General features: G+C 32.4%; 1 protein-coding gene and 1 pseudogene across 1 annotated transcript; both read left to right on the forward strand.

The window, feature by feature from the left end:
* Positions 1–2,943: 2,943 nt before the first annotated feature.
* LOC121391780 lies at positions 2,944–6,034 on the forward strand (annotated as a pseudogene).
* Positions 6,035–9,858: 3,824 nt separating this feature from the next.
* Positions 9,859–11,457, forward strand: LOC121391781 (probable inactive peptidyl-prolyl cis-trans isomerase-like 6). Its single transcript, XM_041523289.1, has 4 exons — positions 9,859–9,916; positions 10,327–10,383; positions 10,533–10,671; positions 11,367–11,457. The coding sequence occupies exons 1-4, from the start codon at positions 9,859–9,861 to the stop codon at positions 11,455–11,457; spliced, it is 345 nt and encodes a 114-aa protein (XP_041379223.1).
* The last annotated feature ends 6,881 nt before the right edge of the window (positions 11,458–18,338 follow it).

Below are 18,338 nucleotides of genomic sequence, written 5' to 3' on the forward strand. Positions count from 1 at the left end.
TCAGTATGGCGACTGTAGCACAACCACAGTTTACTTTTATCGGTAGATATATAGTGTGTAATATTTTTATATCTTTCTTATTTTCTAGATGATGATACTCATGTTGGATTTATTGAATTCTTCACTTAATGCCACCAGTAAGTCACATGACAATACAATGCATATCACATGCCCTGGGTTCATTTGTCACATGACAATTGTTTCCATTATTTTTCAGAAACAGCAGCAAGCACATTCGAATATTTGACCGCAATGTCAGTTAATTATATAGTCAATTAAGTAATATTTTTATTAATTACAGGAGTTTTACACACTTCATGGAATTGAGCAATTTTTACTGCCTAAGGAATGGTTCCGTACACCAGCTGTTATTCAATATTTAGCATCAGGTAAGATGAGGATGCCCCTACTTTATTAATAGTTAATGATCAATTCTTAGGACCCAATACGCTGGAGTCAGTAATATAAATAAAATGAACTTTGAATCTTTTGTCCGTAAAGTATTACTTGTGAAACAACTTCGTGGGGAGATCTACAAGAATAAAAATAAATTAGGAAATGAATGGGTACTAGTTTATAAAGTATGTCTATCTGTCCATTGTTCATTTATTTGTCTATTGATATACCCATTCATCCATTTAGGCATCTCCTGGTAATTTACATCAACTGGAAGATATAGTATTTGGTGATAGTGTTGTTATTGACTCAAATGTTTGTCATGGCGATAAATCTAGCTTTTATTGATGGACAAAAGGTAACTTCATATACTTGTATTATGTAATAAAAGACATAGGTTGTGGTGTGGCCTTTTTCTGACCCTCCTCTCACAAATTGGGGGTGTGTCAATTCAATGATAATGATCATTATCTAATATTGAGGTAAGTCACATGACATTTTGTACGTGTGTTATAGATTCCATCTCTTTTAGTCATTGATAGTTCAAACTAGGACCGAAAGAGTGCCTAGCAGTTTCCAGTGATATCAGCTATGAGGCTACCATTTTGAGGAAGATCCTTAAACGAAGCAACATCTTAATTACTGAGATGAAGAAAGTTTGTTATAACATGCCACACCCACTCATTTTAATTGCTATCAATGAAAACAGCTGATTTTAATAGAAAAAGATATCATACAAGATTTGAATCGTATCTTTAAAACTACCACAACAAGATCTAGTTCATCATTACGTAGAGATATCTATAAAATAGTAACAATGTATGGTTGTTACTATAAATAGCAACAATATATATATATAATTATGAAATATTTTTTATTAGCTGAAATTGATCTTACATCATTTCTATGGAAGCACTCGCAGCAGTAATTAATTATTTGAGGTGTGTCCCATTAAGATTATCTTATCTATTAAAGTGGGGGTGTGTTTTTAGTTATTATCAGATGAAGGAACTTCAAAACGTATCATTTATCGACCTTTGACCTAACCAGTACATGAAATTGGACCCAGCTGCTGCTTGTGCTCTTAATTTGGAGGCGTGTCCAGGAGAGGAAAAGAGTACTAGTTTACAAGCGGCCTGTTAAATAAATGTCGTACATCTCAGGGACAACGTTAATAGTACAATGGATTAAAAACCTTTAATTGATTTAAAGAGAATTGGTAAGTAAGTTTGTTTGTATATTTTTTATTTATTTATTTATATTTTAATTGAGGACAAGATATTGTTGAGATATTTGTTGACAATGTTCCATTACGTCATACACTGCCCCAAGACAAGACAGTAAAATGTCTGCCGATTATTTCAGACTCACCAAAAAATTACAGAAGGGAAAAGGCATCTACAAGTATATCTGTTCCATTTATCTTGTCTGTGTATCCATCCATCTGTCCATTTATCTGTTGTCTGTGTATCCATCTCAGCCATCCATCTGTCCATTTATCTGGTTGTCTGTGTATCCATTTCATCCATCCATCTGTCCATTTATCCATGTAGATTGTGTTCGTATATATCAAGGTATTCAGGTGTTACCCAGTCTTATCCAAGAACTATCTGGTTACCAAGGAACAACCACACACCACTACTGAAGAATTGTTATATTACTCCATTAAAAGTATATGAAGTCTTAATCCTATGTTATTCTATTTAGTCTCATTCCTATACTCTAGGAATTAGAACAGGACTTTGTCAAATATCAAGAAATGATTGAAACAACAATTGATATGGACATGATACAACATCATGAGTTTCTAATTAAACCTTCATTTGATGAGGGGCTACAACTGTATGTCCTCATTATGAAATGGATGGATGGTTTGCAGATGGATGAATAATTGTTCTTTTTCCCACAGGTTTTACGTGATAATATGGACAAGATTGAAGAAAAGATCAATTCTATTTTAGAAAAGTCAGTTCTATAAATAGAATTGAATTGGATCCATAATTTGTTACTGTATTTAGACTGCATCAGAACTGGTCATTGGACATGGGGAAGACCCCTAAATTAGAGACAAATAATCAATTAGGTTATTATCTCCGAGTAACAAAAAAGTAATATTGATCCATTAATTATAATTATATATCCATTACTTCATCTTTCAGATGGAGAAATGTCTTAGAGTCAACGAAGATTCATTATTTTGGAAACTCGTAATGAGGGGGTGCGGTTTACTATATCTCCACTTCGAAGTTTGAGTGAAGATTATAGTCAATTGAGAGAACAATATAACGAAAATCAACAAAAATTTACTGAAGAAGTACTACAGATAGCCGTATGGATGGATGGATGAATGAATGGATAGATAGCTTTACATTGTATAGTTTGGTTATTCCGATCCTCTCAGTACATTTAATGAACATCATAGCCTCAGTTAGATGCATTACTGAGGTAGTCAACCATATAATTAATAGGGTGTGGCTTATATTTATCAAACAATAGCCTGCCCAAGTAGCTACATCGAGTCCTATACCTTACCGCTGAGAACCAGCGATGACGTCATGTGGTGAGGGTGATATTGAACTAATAGGCGCTCGTCATCCTTGTTTGGAGATACAAGATGATATCAATTTTATTGCAAATGATGTTAGCTTAATAAGAGGTATTTAATAATATGTGGGCGTGTCGTCACTCGTTTGTACACAGGAAAAGATGAATTTCAGATCATTACAGGACCCAATATGGGAGGAAAATCAACTTATATTAGAATGGTTTGCCCCTATTAATTAGATCCTTAATTATATTTATAACTACAGATTGTGTTTATTGTTCTTAATGCTCAAATTGGTAGTTTTGTTCCATGTACTACAGCTCGTGTAAGTATAATAGATTGTATCTTAGCGGGCTTTTGGGGGTAGGAGCTGGGACTCTCAAATAAGGGGTGTGTCCACATTCATCGACTGAAAATGTTGCGAAACAGCAACCATTTTAAAAGTAAAGTATATTGTTGCATTGCATTTGTTACTATAATAGTAACAGTAGGATTGTACTTATGTATTTCCATCATATTGTCTGTAATATCTGTGTATTAGCATTTTCTATAATATGTTACTATAAAATAGTAATGTTCCGGCTGGTTATATACTGTATAGTAATATATTGCAATATTTCTAAATGATTAGCATTATTTCATCATCATCATCTGTTACTATAAATAGCTAACATTGTCATTTATATTGAACTAGAGAGCCACTAAAAGTTCATTGATCATATTATTGAGTTAGGATGAGTTAGGACGAGGACATCAACTTATGATGGATTGGACTCGCCTGGCCATATCTGAGTATGATATCACTAACTATACATCCATTGTGTTAACATATGTCCATTTATTAACTCTCCTATTCATCCCATTCATTCATTTTATGGCATCCATTTTGTATATGTAGCCCACATAGCAACTAGAATTGGTTGCTTTTGTCTCTTTGCTACTCATTTTCATGAGCTAACGATCGCTAGCTGACTCTGTGGAAACCGTTAGCACCCGTCATGTGACTGCACTTACATCTGATAATACATTAACTTTTTTGTACAGAGTCAAAAGAGGTGTGGCTCTATTGTTTAAAACTCGTTAGCTATTGTGTTTTAACTATTAGGAGTTTGTGATCGAAGTTTTTGAATATATGTTGCTGAATTAGCACATTTTCCATCAGATGTTGTGGAATTTGCCCGCCAAAAAGCTGCTGAGTTGGAAATATCTTATACTATGGCTAGTAATGGTCAGGTTTGTAGCCACACCCACCTTTGCTTGAGCCACACCCATTTATTTAGATGTATTCATGGATGAACCTGCTGCTAAGCAACGAAAGAGTTGCAAGAAGGTTATAATTTTTATTAATTATTAATTTTAACTAATTAATTAAATAGGAAGGGGAGCAATTAATTGATGAGTATTTAGGGGAGGGCAGTGCATTTGTTACCACTTAATGAATTAACAGAAGATGAATTAAAGGCGGACTTTTGAAATTACTCAAAATGGTAATTTCTACCCCCTGGGTATCCTTATATTGAAGCAATCCTTGCTTCAAATTATGACCAGCTCTTAGAGAATGGTCAACATGACAGACTTGCTTTTCAGTAAAATGCTGATCTTGCTTTAGTTTATTGTTATTTATCATTTATTTATCTAAGTACCCCCAACCAACATATGAATCTAATTAAAGACCTTATTATTATTCATACAGATGTTATCAATATATATTTCCCTAATAATTCCCTGTAGCTTGTGATTATAGTTTATAGAAATGATATTAAGGTTAGTACAAGTGAAATATTTTATTGTGAAATATATTGCAATCTTACATCATAATATTATCTGTCTATTCGACTTTTACTATTGCTATGACTACGGTGTTTGTGTTTTGCTTAGTAAGCAAAGGGACTTGTCCAAACAGTTATAATTACATTTCCTATATATTGTGTATACACTAGTGTCAGAGGTTTTACTTGACGAACATGATATATGGCAATGGAATACTGTAAATTGAAACTGCTTGTGTGGGTAATGATTGTATTGTAAACTTTCAGTTTATAACTGTGTGGTCTAATAAGAGAGTTATCATTGTTTATAATGTGGGTAAAGATTTATAATTTTTAATAGATTTTCAAATAACTTTTTTTTTAAAAGTGTTTTACAAACATGTGGCCATTATTTTGAAGGTATAGAATCATAGAATATGGTATCCTCACTAATTATGGAGAAAAAAAAACAAGAGTTATATAGTTTAAGAATCAAAAATTCCCTCAATGTTCCTTCCTTATGGACTCTACATATTGGACAATATGTTTAATTGGTTTGAACATCTTTTACAAACACACAAATGACCACAAGGGACAATATAGCGTATAGTGTTTCATATCATCAAAACACACTACACACAAGTTTGTCATCTTCTTGAAGAGAAAATAATGTGTGTTGTTTGTTTCTGTTAAACTAGTATGCTCCCTCTCCTCTGGTATAGGACGTGTGTCCTCCAGTCTGTGCTTTACTGATTTGGATCGTCTGAAAAAATGTGGTGATGACTTGATAATGTCAAATACATGTCAAATATTCCTGTTGGTATTTCCTTCTCCTTTTTTTTTTCAAAATCTTGGTCTCTCCAGTAATGTCAGGTACTTTTTCAGCTTTTTTCTCTTTAAAATATTCTTTTTCACAATTTCTTCCTTTTCTAATTTTTTCCAATGGTTGTTGTTTACATATGCTTTTTAGCTCCTCTTGTGTCATTATTGGTGGGGCTAGCAACTCCAGCTAGGGGAAGATCCTTCAAGTTCCTTCAAAAATGGACAATCTGGTTTTCTTCGTAATGTTACCGACAAAGGTCATCACCTTCTTCCATTCTACTACATCAAGTCACATGACTCACACTTGACAGTAACAGGATTTTCTACGAACTATATGGAATCCAGCATCAGCTAATTCTTCCTTTGTGACAATGAAATCTGAAGGAAGATGTTTAAAGGACTTCAGCCTGGCTTCTTTGGTGCTGTAATCAATCTTATGGAGAGGAATTGCTGAAGATTGTTGCTTTTTCATTTGTAGATCCTTCAAGAAAGAGCACTTCTTAGATATCTCCCTGTGTTTTGACTAATGGGTCATCTCCTTTTTCCATTTGTCACACACACATCCACAAGTAAAAACATTGTGTTACCACGTCTTCCCGGTATAAAAGAAACCAGCAGCTGCTAGCTCTTATCCACCACTTGACGTGGTATGGGCCAATAATAAAAAGATTGCTCACGTTTAGCTACCTCATTGTATTGTTGAAACATGTCTTGACATAACTCTTCAATATCACAATGATATTCTTCCTCTTAGGAAAGCACATTTGGACTTGCTTCAAAGTGACGTTTTTTAAGGGATCCTGTCGATGATCCAATCTATATTTGAACTTCACATCATGACATTGTGTTTTACATCTTCCCATCCAGTGTAATACAGTCCATGAGATGATAAGATGACAGTGTGGACTTGTCTTTAGGCCAGCGAGGTATCTGTTCATATTGAACAGACAACGTTTGTCATGGTTACTCATATCAAATCATTTGCTTTGACATGCTTTTTCTTTTTACTGGTTCTCTGTCTCAGGGGATTTTTGTTGACGTGGGGACTTCATAGGGACTGGGATCAGTTACTTTTTTCTCAAAGGTAATTCATAAGGACTAGGATCTCTTATAACTTTGTCTTGTACTATGTACTGAGGTGGATTACTCCGCCCCCTTCTTGAGGTCAGTTGTGGGCTTACAGATCTCTTACGTTGACGGTGTTCCTCATCCATCATTTTTGGTACCTCCTCTCTCCTTCGTTGACGGCTTTGATGATGAACAGGAAGCTCATTTGGTCTAGTAGGTTGTTGACTAGGTTGTTATTGGTATTTTGTTACCACCGGCAACCATCTCATCTCTTCTTTCTTTACGATAAGGTTGACTAACAGAAGAACGAAAGGAGGCTTTTTTTATGCTTCCACCAACAAACTCACCTTTTTCTCTTGGAGGCATTTCATCTTTACGCTTGTCTTTACCCTTACCATCATCCTGAAGACCTCTACAATCATATTGAATTCTTCCTTCATAAACCATTTGCAATGCCCATTCTGAATGAGAATTGATCACTGTGTGTCATCCAATCTTTAAAAATCTGCTATCATCCTTTCCACCTCTATGTGTATAAGTTGATCTAAAGCCATTATGACTAAACAGTTAAGTCAGGTGACCTGTGTAGAGAGGAAAGGGTCAAACTTCATAGCAGATAATAAGGAAGATGAAATCATAGATTAATTATAACAACAAAGCTCAAAGGTTGATATCCAGTATACACTCATCACATTGAATACCTTAATAGTGTAAAGATTGCTGTAAAACAGCAATCTTTACTGAGCGAGGCGACCCATCCTGAAAAACTGGCGATACCACAAATGAATAATTTAGACATTCCACATTTCCTCATAAGGAAGCTAATTGGAATTTAATATATAAAAGTTTCTATAGCTTTTTACATAAACTTTTTTTATCGTTATACACCCTACAAATCAATGCTATTATAGCCCACTCTTTTGAACAAATAACTTACTGGTTAGTTATGTCAGAGTATTGATAACAACCAGCCTGAATGTCTACTGCTTTTACTCACCGTTCACGCCAGATAATAACATTCTAGTGGGCGTAGCATTGTCATGTTGTCATAGTAACAATAACAAATGGAGGGACCCAGTTGATAGACAAGAATTACATATAGTGGGTCATTTAAGATCACTAGATTACCATAAAGCTATCTATGTTGCTAAGGTAAGTTATTACTAGTAGACACAATGACTAGAATAGTAATTGTAGCTGCTAGTGGAGAGATATCCTGAACACTTCACATTGTCACAGTCTGCTAGTGAAGGATTAATGGAATTTCAATGGATACAATATAAGAGAAGTTGAAACAAATGACATTTGATGTATGTCTCTCAATAAAAATTATAGTATTTTAAATTGTACAGTAAATAGTTGTATGTCAATAAATTACTATATATAATAATAATAAACAATACATTATTATCTTTTTCATTGAAATACTTTATCTAATTAATAGAAGAATTAAATACTAAATAGACTGCAGTATATCTGCAGTAGTAACAATTTAATAATATTACTGTCTATTATATACAGTGTTAATTTATCATCAGAATACACTCACTATTTAAATATATAACTACTTAAATAACAGATAATACACTTAATAATTTAAAACTGACACTTTATTAATAATAAATATCATCCAATAACTTGTTTAACATATATATTATTATATAATATATTATATTGTATTATAATGATATTTTATACACTATATATTATCTATTTATATTATATTATAGTTTAACACTATATATATTATATCCCAGTCATTCAGTTATCAAACTATTACTGACTATAATATCATACCTGTTCTATATAATTAGGATATTAATGAAGAGAAGAAGGAATGATTGTATTACAAACAATGGCCGATGTAGTGATATATAGCAAAATCATTGAGATGGAGCTGGCCAGCTTTCCTCTCCTGGACACAGAGACACTACCTATCAGATTTGGAGGATGTCCTGTAAGCCAATTATGCAATAGTTAATGATGTCATTTGCAGTATATGCATTATTGGTGCATAATTAATGCAGTGTTAGCTATAATATGGAAGTTAGCAAGTCATACATGCATGCATTACTTAACACTTTGATGTTTGCAACAAGATAGTGATGTGTTCTATAATCCTTTGAAATTGGCTGCTTCACATATAATATTGTCAGGTATTAATTACTGTGTATAAATGATATTATCTACTCCTCTACAGTATTAGTAACAGACAATATTCGTCTGTTCCCTTACAAATAACTCCCACATCACTGTAAACATGACTACTAACATTATTGCAGATGTCATTACTACATCACTGCTAACATCACTATAGACATCACTGCTAACTCACTATAGACATCACTGCTAACATCACTATAGACATCACTGCTAACATCATTGCTAACATCATTGCTAACATTTGAATAACATATGTTCTCTTGTTGTAGGGTAATGTAGATTTTCCTGATCATGCCCATCAATCATATGTTCAGTATATTACTAATGACAAGGTCAGTATATACTATTGACAAGGTCAGTATACTAAGTATCTAGTAACAAAGTATCTCTTCTTTATATAGTGTGAATAGTCTACTTGTCTTTGACAGTGGATGGACAATCTTAGGAACATTAGTACTGGAGGTATGCTGTTACTATAATTATTAGTAATGTATGTGCTATTTATAGTATACAGTGCACTGCATAGTGATGTAATAGAGTATTACTATTTATAGTAACACACACTATAGATGTGTGCTATTACATTTACTGCAATACAGTTATTATCAATAGATCATAAAAACACATGCTCAATCAATTTTATCTACTAATCTACTGTGTGTGTGTGTCATTACTAAAATGCTGACATAATGTTGTCTTATCTTATAAAATAACTACTAATAGAGTAAATGGGACTTTTATTTAAAAGGAAAACAAGTACATTTATTACATAATACTCTATTGAGAACTTATTACAACTTTAATTCAATATTAATTGACTATAAAAGCTTTACAATGTCCTTATGAACTCTATAAAGTAGTAAACAATAGTATATATTACTTCCAAACAAGATTGCCAAAGTAAACAGCTGGACACATGATATGCTTCAAAGCCATTTATAGAGAATTCTTATAATATAATGATATTAAACTCAGTTAACTAAATTATATTACCAAATATATAACATATTTTTACTAATTTTATAGTTATATAAAGAATTGTGTCCATTAACTGTTAATAATTTTGTTTCATTGTGTGTACTGGAGATAATGTACTAGTGAAGATGGTACCAGACTATGGTACTCAATGTCGTGTTACATCGTATAGTACCACATGGTTGGATACAAGGTGGAGGTGAGGATAACCCTAGTAATTAGAAAATATGGGATGTGTTTTATTTGCATTCCTTTATTGGGAGTATCTTGGGTGTATATGGAACATACAAATGTCATATATATGGTATGGTATTATGTACATGTACATGTGAATAGGGTACAATATTATGTACATGTACATGTGAATAGGGGTAGAAATTATGTACATGTACATGTGAATAGGGTACAATATTATGTACATGTACATGTGAATAGGGTACAATATTATGTACATGTACATGTGAATAGGGTAGAATATTATGTACATGTACATTTCTTTTTAGGAAGTATACATATAAAGTGCTGTATATATACAATATATGTCTGTCACATGGTATTAATAATGTGCTCATTTAGCATTTTTAAATGGACATATCATTGCTTGTTTAGATATTTGTGGAGGTAGTGGTTCAAGTGGTATGTCAATATATGGTCCCACATTTGCAGGTAGATATATTTTTATTATTATTACTATAAACAATAAAGTAAATTACCAAATAAGGTAATATCCATTCGTATCCAATAAAATGTTAATTGTAATTTACAAATAATGCAACACTTCCTTCATTTGACCATATATGGTATTGTTCTAATAGATGAATGTTTTGCTGTGTCTCATGACAGTCGTGGTATATTAGGAATGGTTAACCACGGCCTTAATACAAACAATTCACAGTTCTATATCACTTTAGCACCTGCTAAATGGATGGATAGACTTATGTTGCCTTTGGGTAAGTATTTCCATATTAAAAAATTCTTTTAATAGACATTCTAAATTAAGAACACTTTCTATATTTATGGCATTAAGTTATGACTGGTTTATGAATAATTTGTCTTGGGATTACATCATCCTATGGATTTCTATTCCCTATACCTTAAACCAGCTGCTCTAAATATCTAAAAATAGTAACATGCAGTGCTTTGTTATGTAACATTTTATATATAGATGAATCTCATATCATAGAAAGTGTGAATGGATGCATTGAAGTAAAAAGGATACATGCATGATTTGATAAATGGGAGTGCTTCTTGATGTAACTTGTACTATGATGATGACATCACTATGTGTCATATCTTAATAATGAATGTATAGTTTAGTTTGAGAGTTTAAAGTTTAGGGTTTAGGGTTTAGGGTGGTTCTTGGTGTTACTTGTACTATGATGACATGTAACTGATACTGATGACATCACTATGTGTCATGTCATGATGATGTCATCATAGTCAAGTTACACCATGAACCACCCATATATGGATACATGAAATAATAGTATATTGATAATTATAATGATTATTATGTGTCCATTTTGTAATATCATATGTCCATTTTATAGTACATGCATCTATCAATACAATAATAAATACATGTCATAAAATGGACACATAATTTACTAATCATATAATGATTTGTCTTTCCTGACCACACCTACTAGACGAGTGATAGAGGGTACAAGAATCTTGGAGAACCTAGAGATGGTGGATACCTATAATGAACCGACCGACCAAACAATGTATGATAACTGATTGTGGTGTACTGATAGTAGATAAGGACTAAAACCACACCCACTTCTTACTTTGACATTATATATATATACTTTATTTCTTATTAGATAGACAATAGACCACACCCCCTAATTACATTACTAGAAAAAGGAATATTATTAATTTAATAGGAAATTATGATAATTTAATAGCCTAACAAGTGACAAGATCTTATAAAATTAATAAGTTATTAATTTTTTATATTAATGTGATGTGGGTTAGGTCTGTGATGATAAATTATATAACAAAGTTCATTTATATTAAACATATTATATTATTACTCTAAGTATATTACACACTAATTATGTGGGGTTCCCCATGCACCTCATAAAATCTATCAATGATGATAAATATGAAGAAAAAGTTCAATTTCTTTGGTCATTATAAGAACAAGATTGTGTTGACAAAGCAGTTATTGGTCACAGTAGTCAATATACTCTATCATTCCTTTGTGTCTAGAGATGACTATAGTACATAATTATACATTGTACAGTATATTCATTAAATTGTTAATTTTAAATAGTTCAATTATTTTTACAATATTTTAGGAGTTATTATCAAATAGTTGAAGTTGTCATAACAATACAGAATTTAACAACATACCACCAATTACTCTACTTAACAAAACCTTTATAACTAACTAATAAAACAATTTCAAATAATTTGGGTACCAAAGATTTTTGGCCATTTTTTTAATTTGGACCATGGGCTGTAATAGTCTATAGTCTCAAATCAAAATTGAGAAATTAGTTTGTGTCAAGAAATCACTCAAAATTTTTATGGAGTTAGGTATATAGGTCCTTGTTAATTGACATTAGTATTATTGCTTTTAAATGTTGCATTAGATTTTTATTATAATAATCTCCTTGTTTTACTAGTATAGATGTACATGTAAATTTACAAATATTTTTAATATTTTTACAGACTTTAACAACAATTCTAAGCACAAACAATTACTCTACCTAAAACAAGGACCTATATACCTAACTTCATTAAAATTTAAGTGGTTTATCTACTAACGATTCAGGCTATGTTAGTTGGACCGTGGTCTCAAGTCAAAAAATTGAGAATTGATCCATGTGTGAAATCATTTTAAACTTTGAAATTTATTACAATTATAAATCCTTGTTAATTGACATTATAGTGTTACTGCTTTTAAATACTGCATTAGAATTTATGGTAATAACCCTTCTTTTACTGCAGTTGTATATATATATATATAGTAGACTAAGTTTATTATACTGTAAATAAAACATAACTACCAAAGACAATCCAAGAGAAACATCTTTGATGATTCAAAGCAGCCTGGATATAAAAAACAGTATGGCTGTTTCCATAATGTTAGTATATGTACAAGAAGATGAAATACTAGTAATAGAGCACTACTGGCTAGTGCACCAACTGATGTAGTAAGATCATCAAGGTCTGGAATACTGAGAGATAATACAGCTATAATGAGATTTTTTTTTTTTGATATAGTAATATTAATCTCTATAGTAAGATGCCATTTACACACTATACATGTTCAATAGAAACTTTATATGCATTAATGTATTGACCTATTTTTATACATCTATTTACCAGTGAGTAGTACAAGTCCTGTATGAAATACAAGTTGAATTGCTGTCTTGATCACATTTATGATATTTAGGATATCTGTATGTGAAGTAGTCAAGTTGTATACGTTTGTATATATAATGGGTTTTAAGTACATAAATTATTGTAATAAATATGAAGAAAATACAGATCTGTCTTTAGTACTATTTCATTGATATATAATAGAGAGATGACAAAAACTATATAATAAATACATTTAAAATTAAAAAAAAAATCCTTGTGTGTTGCCCAAACGATTCCTACTCGCTCACCCACTCAGGCTTCCACTTAGGCTCCAGGATTCCCTGCTATTGCTAGCTGGGACCGCCACCTGGCTTGGTAACCCTCGTCTTCGCGAGGTAATCCTGGCTGGAGCATCGCCCTAACTTAAAACCAGCCGTACGGGATTCCAGCTCTTAGGGAATGTCGCATTCAGGAACCGGGAACCACAAATACACCAGCCTCATCTCGTTTAAAGGGAGACTACCAGCCCTATCCTAGTCGGCCTTTCGGATACTCCGTAGAGTATGCTGGTAACCATCTCAGAGGTCTGATGCATTGCAGAACGCTGGCCCACAACACACTGGCACTCATGATTGCTTTAGTTTCTTTTTATATGTACTGCAGATTTGTCTTCAGCCTCTTGTGGGGCGCAACTACATCGCTATGAATCTCATTAACGACACTGATTCTGGTTACCAATATCAACAACGAACTAAAGGGGATATTTAAGTACTAAAATTAGTCCCGCTTAAACGAACTAGAAAACAACACTACTAATTATTTTAATTATATAGGCACTACACACAAAAATCTTGTAAACAGTAAGTTAAATTCTTTTAATGATAGTTATAAATATGATCTAAAAAGGATAACTAAACTAGCCCTATTTAAACAAAGTAGAAACAACACTATTAATTACATTAATTTTTATCATTATTTAATTTTATAGACATCACAAAGAAAGAAACAAACAAAATGGCATGTGATATTGTTGGGCGGACATTGTCTTTTTGGATATACATGATAATATGTAAAATGAACGAGGTGGAGATTAGTAAGATCATTTCCCCTTTTTCCTATAATATTCCGCTAAAAGAATCATTCAGTTATTATATATACCATATAATATTAATACCTAGGTTTTCCATAGCTTCAACACACACACTGGGATACATTGAAGAGGAGAAACTGCCATAAATAATAAAGTGATTAGTTTGAATTGCTATAAAACCTGAGCCATCACCCTACAATTATAACAATAATTATAACAATAATAACAGATAATTGTAGTTATATGATGGCAATATTATGTTATATGTAGGATAAGATATATTACTGGTGTGGATCACCTTTTTCCCATATAATGCTGTATTATCAGCTCTAACACATTGATAAGTTGCTCCATTAAAATGGACACCATTCTCTCGTACAGTAGATAAATCATTAAATGCTTCAATGAGAACTTGAACTAATTCTGAAGATGGCTGAACAGTGCATAATTAATTATATGATTAATGTGTCAAGATCTTACTTCAAATCCAATGGATGAAGCCTTGATGGAGCCTTTCTTTTTCCTAATCAAGCAACAGGTTTCTACTGGCCTGAACCCACCAGAGCCTCCTGTAGCAACTGTTGATGTGTGTTCATAGTCATGATGGCAATTTGCAGTACCCAGCTCCACCCATACGTTACCATAGCAACCACAATACAACTCTAACTAATGTCCCATCTAACCTATCATGATAAGAATACATGATCCTGAATTGTGTCAACAGCTCTTGGGATGTGACGAGGTAAGGGAGGGAGAGACCAAGAGTCCTCCTACCAGAGACAAGGGAACAAATAAAGTTTCTCCTCGTGTTGGATCCTCTACTGGCAGCAGTAGTAGTGCTGGTATCAGTCGATCTACTAGTCAACTTGTTAGAGCTCAGGATTGGTTAAGTCGCAAAGCTCGAAGGAATATTGTGGTACAGTCTCATTCCTACAATTTAATACTACATCTTCAATTCCATTATATCTCATTCCTATGTTTTCATTCTTTCCAGGCATTACCAGTTGATCCAGAAGTCCAGACAATTCAAAGAATATGTGATGAACTATATCAAAGAGAAAAACCAGTTATTACAAGTATTTATGAGTACTACTGTTCTATGTATATGTTTTACTTTATAAGGAAATAGACATGTTTTCTAACTACTCAAACTTATTTTAGTCAATGTAAACGTGAAATGCTTTACAAAAAATGGACGGAACAAGTCTTTGTTCCTCTGTATTCCTCTCTCACTACCTGTCTTGATTCTGTTCACATCCAAAATGATGCCCAACGTCGAGAACTATTTGATCAGTTTCTTAAGAAAAAGGTAACATCGTCATTATGACATCATTGGTAATATCGTCATTATGACATCATTGGTAATATCATAATATGTAGGATGTGTATTTCTGGATACAATAGACACAAACGAGTATGACCCTTTAAAATTAAACTCAACTGGAAATAAAGCCAAGGTAATGACATTGTATGACATCATCTTACATCACGTGACAATTTTCTTAACAGACCTCCATGCTACAAGATCCATTAATAGCACAACAAGTGACTACAGCAAAGAAGAAAAAGTCATCAGAGATTGTGACCATGGAGTGTCACCTGACCCTAAAACCACACCTCTAGGAAGAGATGATACTGACCCAGTGATGTGGTTAGCTATGAAGCTAGTACAAATTAATAGCGACACTAGATATCATAGCAGGTAAAACATATGTACATATGATGTGATGTACTATGTCTAATGTATAGACAAAGATTAAAGGGAATACGTAACACACTCCCACTTTGATCCTGGCCTTAACAACCAGGAGGTGGGTGTGGCTGCATTTGAAGAGTTCCATGTACCACATAAACAACGCATAAATTATCCACGAGAACGACTAAGTTTAGAATGGAAGACATCATAATGACATCATTGCTTTAATTATAAATTTTATTATAATAATATAATAATTATAATAATTATAATAAAAAACTAATAAATACTGTTTACATGTTTTATATATATATATAAAACAAACATAGAGCTTAACTACTTCAAGGTTAAAAAGATTGTAAAACAAGTGTGATTTCATTATGACTTTATTTAGACTTGTCAAATAACCTATGGGAATACATAGTCATGTGATTATCACATGATTGTCACATGACTTACTCATATTTAGCCCATCGAAACAGCTGGATCAACTGAGCTGTTTCATTAGTGAAATGACAAGCAAATAGTAACATATTACGAGGATGTACTTTAATAGCAAATCTCATGAACAAGATAGAATAAATGCAGAGAGCTATATGTGTGTGTATGTGTGTAAGAGAAAGAGAGGCCATTACACCCGTTAGCAGTGACATATAGGGGTTCTAACATTATTAACTCTTATCTTATACACATACCAGTTGTCATTTTGGGGCTAATAATTTGAGGGTCTTTTTTCATATCTTGTATAGCAGCTATGGTAGTCCCCAATTAGCAACTAATTAAAGGAACAATTATTATATCAATTGTAATTCCTTTCATCTGTTTTATTGTCATTACAACAATACTATATAACGTACCTGGGCCCAGAAAATGCTAGTTTGTGGTATATATAAAGAGATATAATAAAAATAATGTTATATAATCATAATAACTTACAGTGCTGTATTAATTGGAGAGGATTGTTAGAGAAATAAAATGTAAAAATAAAAAAGATTACTATATCGTTACCCTCATCAAGTATTGTCTGAACTCTTTTGTCTTTAACTGGGTCCATATCTGTTTACTGTATCGTCCAACAACGCCATTGACAAATATTGTTGATTAGGAAAGTGTTATACCGGCCGGGATACGCCCTGTTATTAAAGTTAATAATAATAATTATTATAAAAAATGAATATTAGCACATTCCTGAGTTATTCATAATAGTTAGTAATATTTAATGATAATTATTAATATAATGTCTTCATCAGTTACTTTAGATGGCAGTACTCAATTCTACAACGAACAAAATTATACGAAATGTCAGGGACAGCTGGAACAAAGTAATAATGATGTCATTATTATCAATTATATTATAACTTGTAGTATTATGTAATGAGAGCCATGTGCTCACCAATGAGACATAAAATTATTCTCACTAATAACATATTAGTGTGTAAATTAAAGTACAGTCCCTCATTTAAATATTACAAGTACATATATTGTAGCTTAGTATAAACAGCGAAAGAATTGGAAGTCATCAGAGAGAATTCTTGTTGCTATGGCAACTACTGTCTGGTACATCTTTTTATATATGTAGTTTTACCCTAATTTTATTTATAGGTCTGCCACGATCACATGATAGTCATGTGACTTTAGAATATAGCATAATCTGTAATCTATTATCTTGTATAATACGTCTCTGGTTATTAAATGGTTATGACCCTCTAATTAGTGAAGGTATTAGACTCTGCAGTGATATCACATCTAGAGGTACATAAGTTATGTGTGGGTGTGGCTAATAAAATGATGGTCACTCCAGTGGGCAATGGTCACACGATGAGGAAGTTTCAGTTATTAAGTATTTTATTAAATCTGATTAATTCTAATGGAAAAGACACAAGTACATTTTTAATTTAATTATTTTCAACATTTAATAATTTTAATAGATTTTTATAACTTTATGGAAAGAGATTCAATAATATATCTATAATATTGGTTATAATGAAGGTAATTCACATTTGTTGTTGCTATGGTAACATTCTTTTATTAGCTTTACAGTTATACAAGCAGGGATGCTATGTTGAGTGTCTGTCAAGACCCACCCACTTTATCAACCTACTCCAAAGAACACTGTTAATGGATGCATAAAACTGCTCTTAGCAAATTGTCATGCTAAACTGGTATGTCCATTCAATAATTATTGATCCATTTTATATCCCATTCATTCATGTATTAGGGTAGATATCAGTTATCATTACATTATTATCAAACATGTCTAGAGATATCTCCATTATCTCATATGATAATGATCAATGTATCATTGATATATCAAATATTACAATATACTACAGCTGAACTAACAATGAGGGAACTAGCTATTAAAGTATGTGAGAGTAAGCCCCAAGTAATTATGGAATAATTATAGTTAATGAAAAATGAGAGGAAGGAGACATATGATATGATGTTATGGAGAGATGGAAGTGAGGCTGGAGGTGTGGTCAGAGATATGGGTAATACTAATGAAACTGGATGATG

Source organism: Gigantopelta aegis, unplaced genomic scaffold (genome assembly GCF_016097555.1).
Source record: "Gigantopelta aegis isolate Gae_Host unplaced genomic scaffold, Gae_host_genome ctg2950_pilon_pilon, whole genome shotgun sequence".
In the NCBI taxonomy this organism is placed as follows: Eukaryota; Metazoa; Mollusca; class Gastropoda; order Neomphalida; family Peltospiridae; genus Gigantopelta; species Gigantopelta aegis.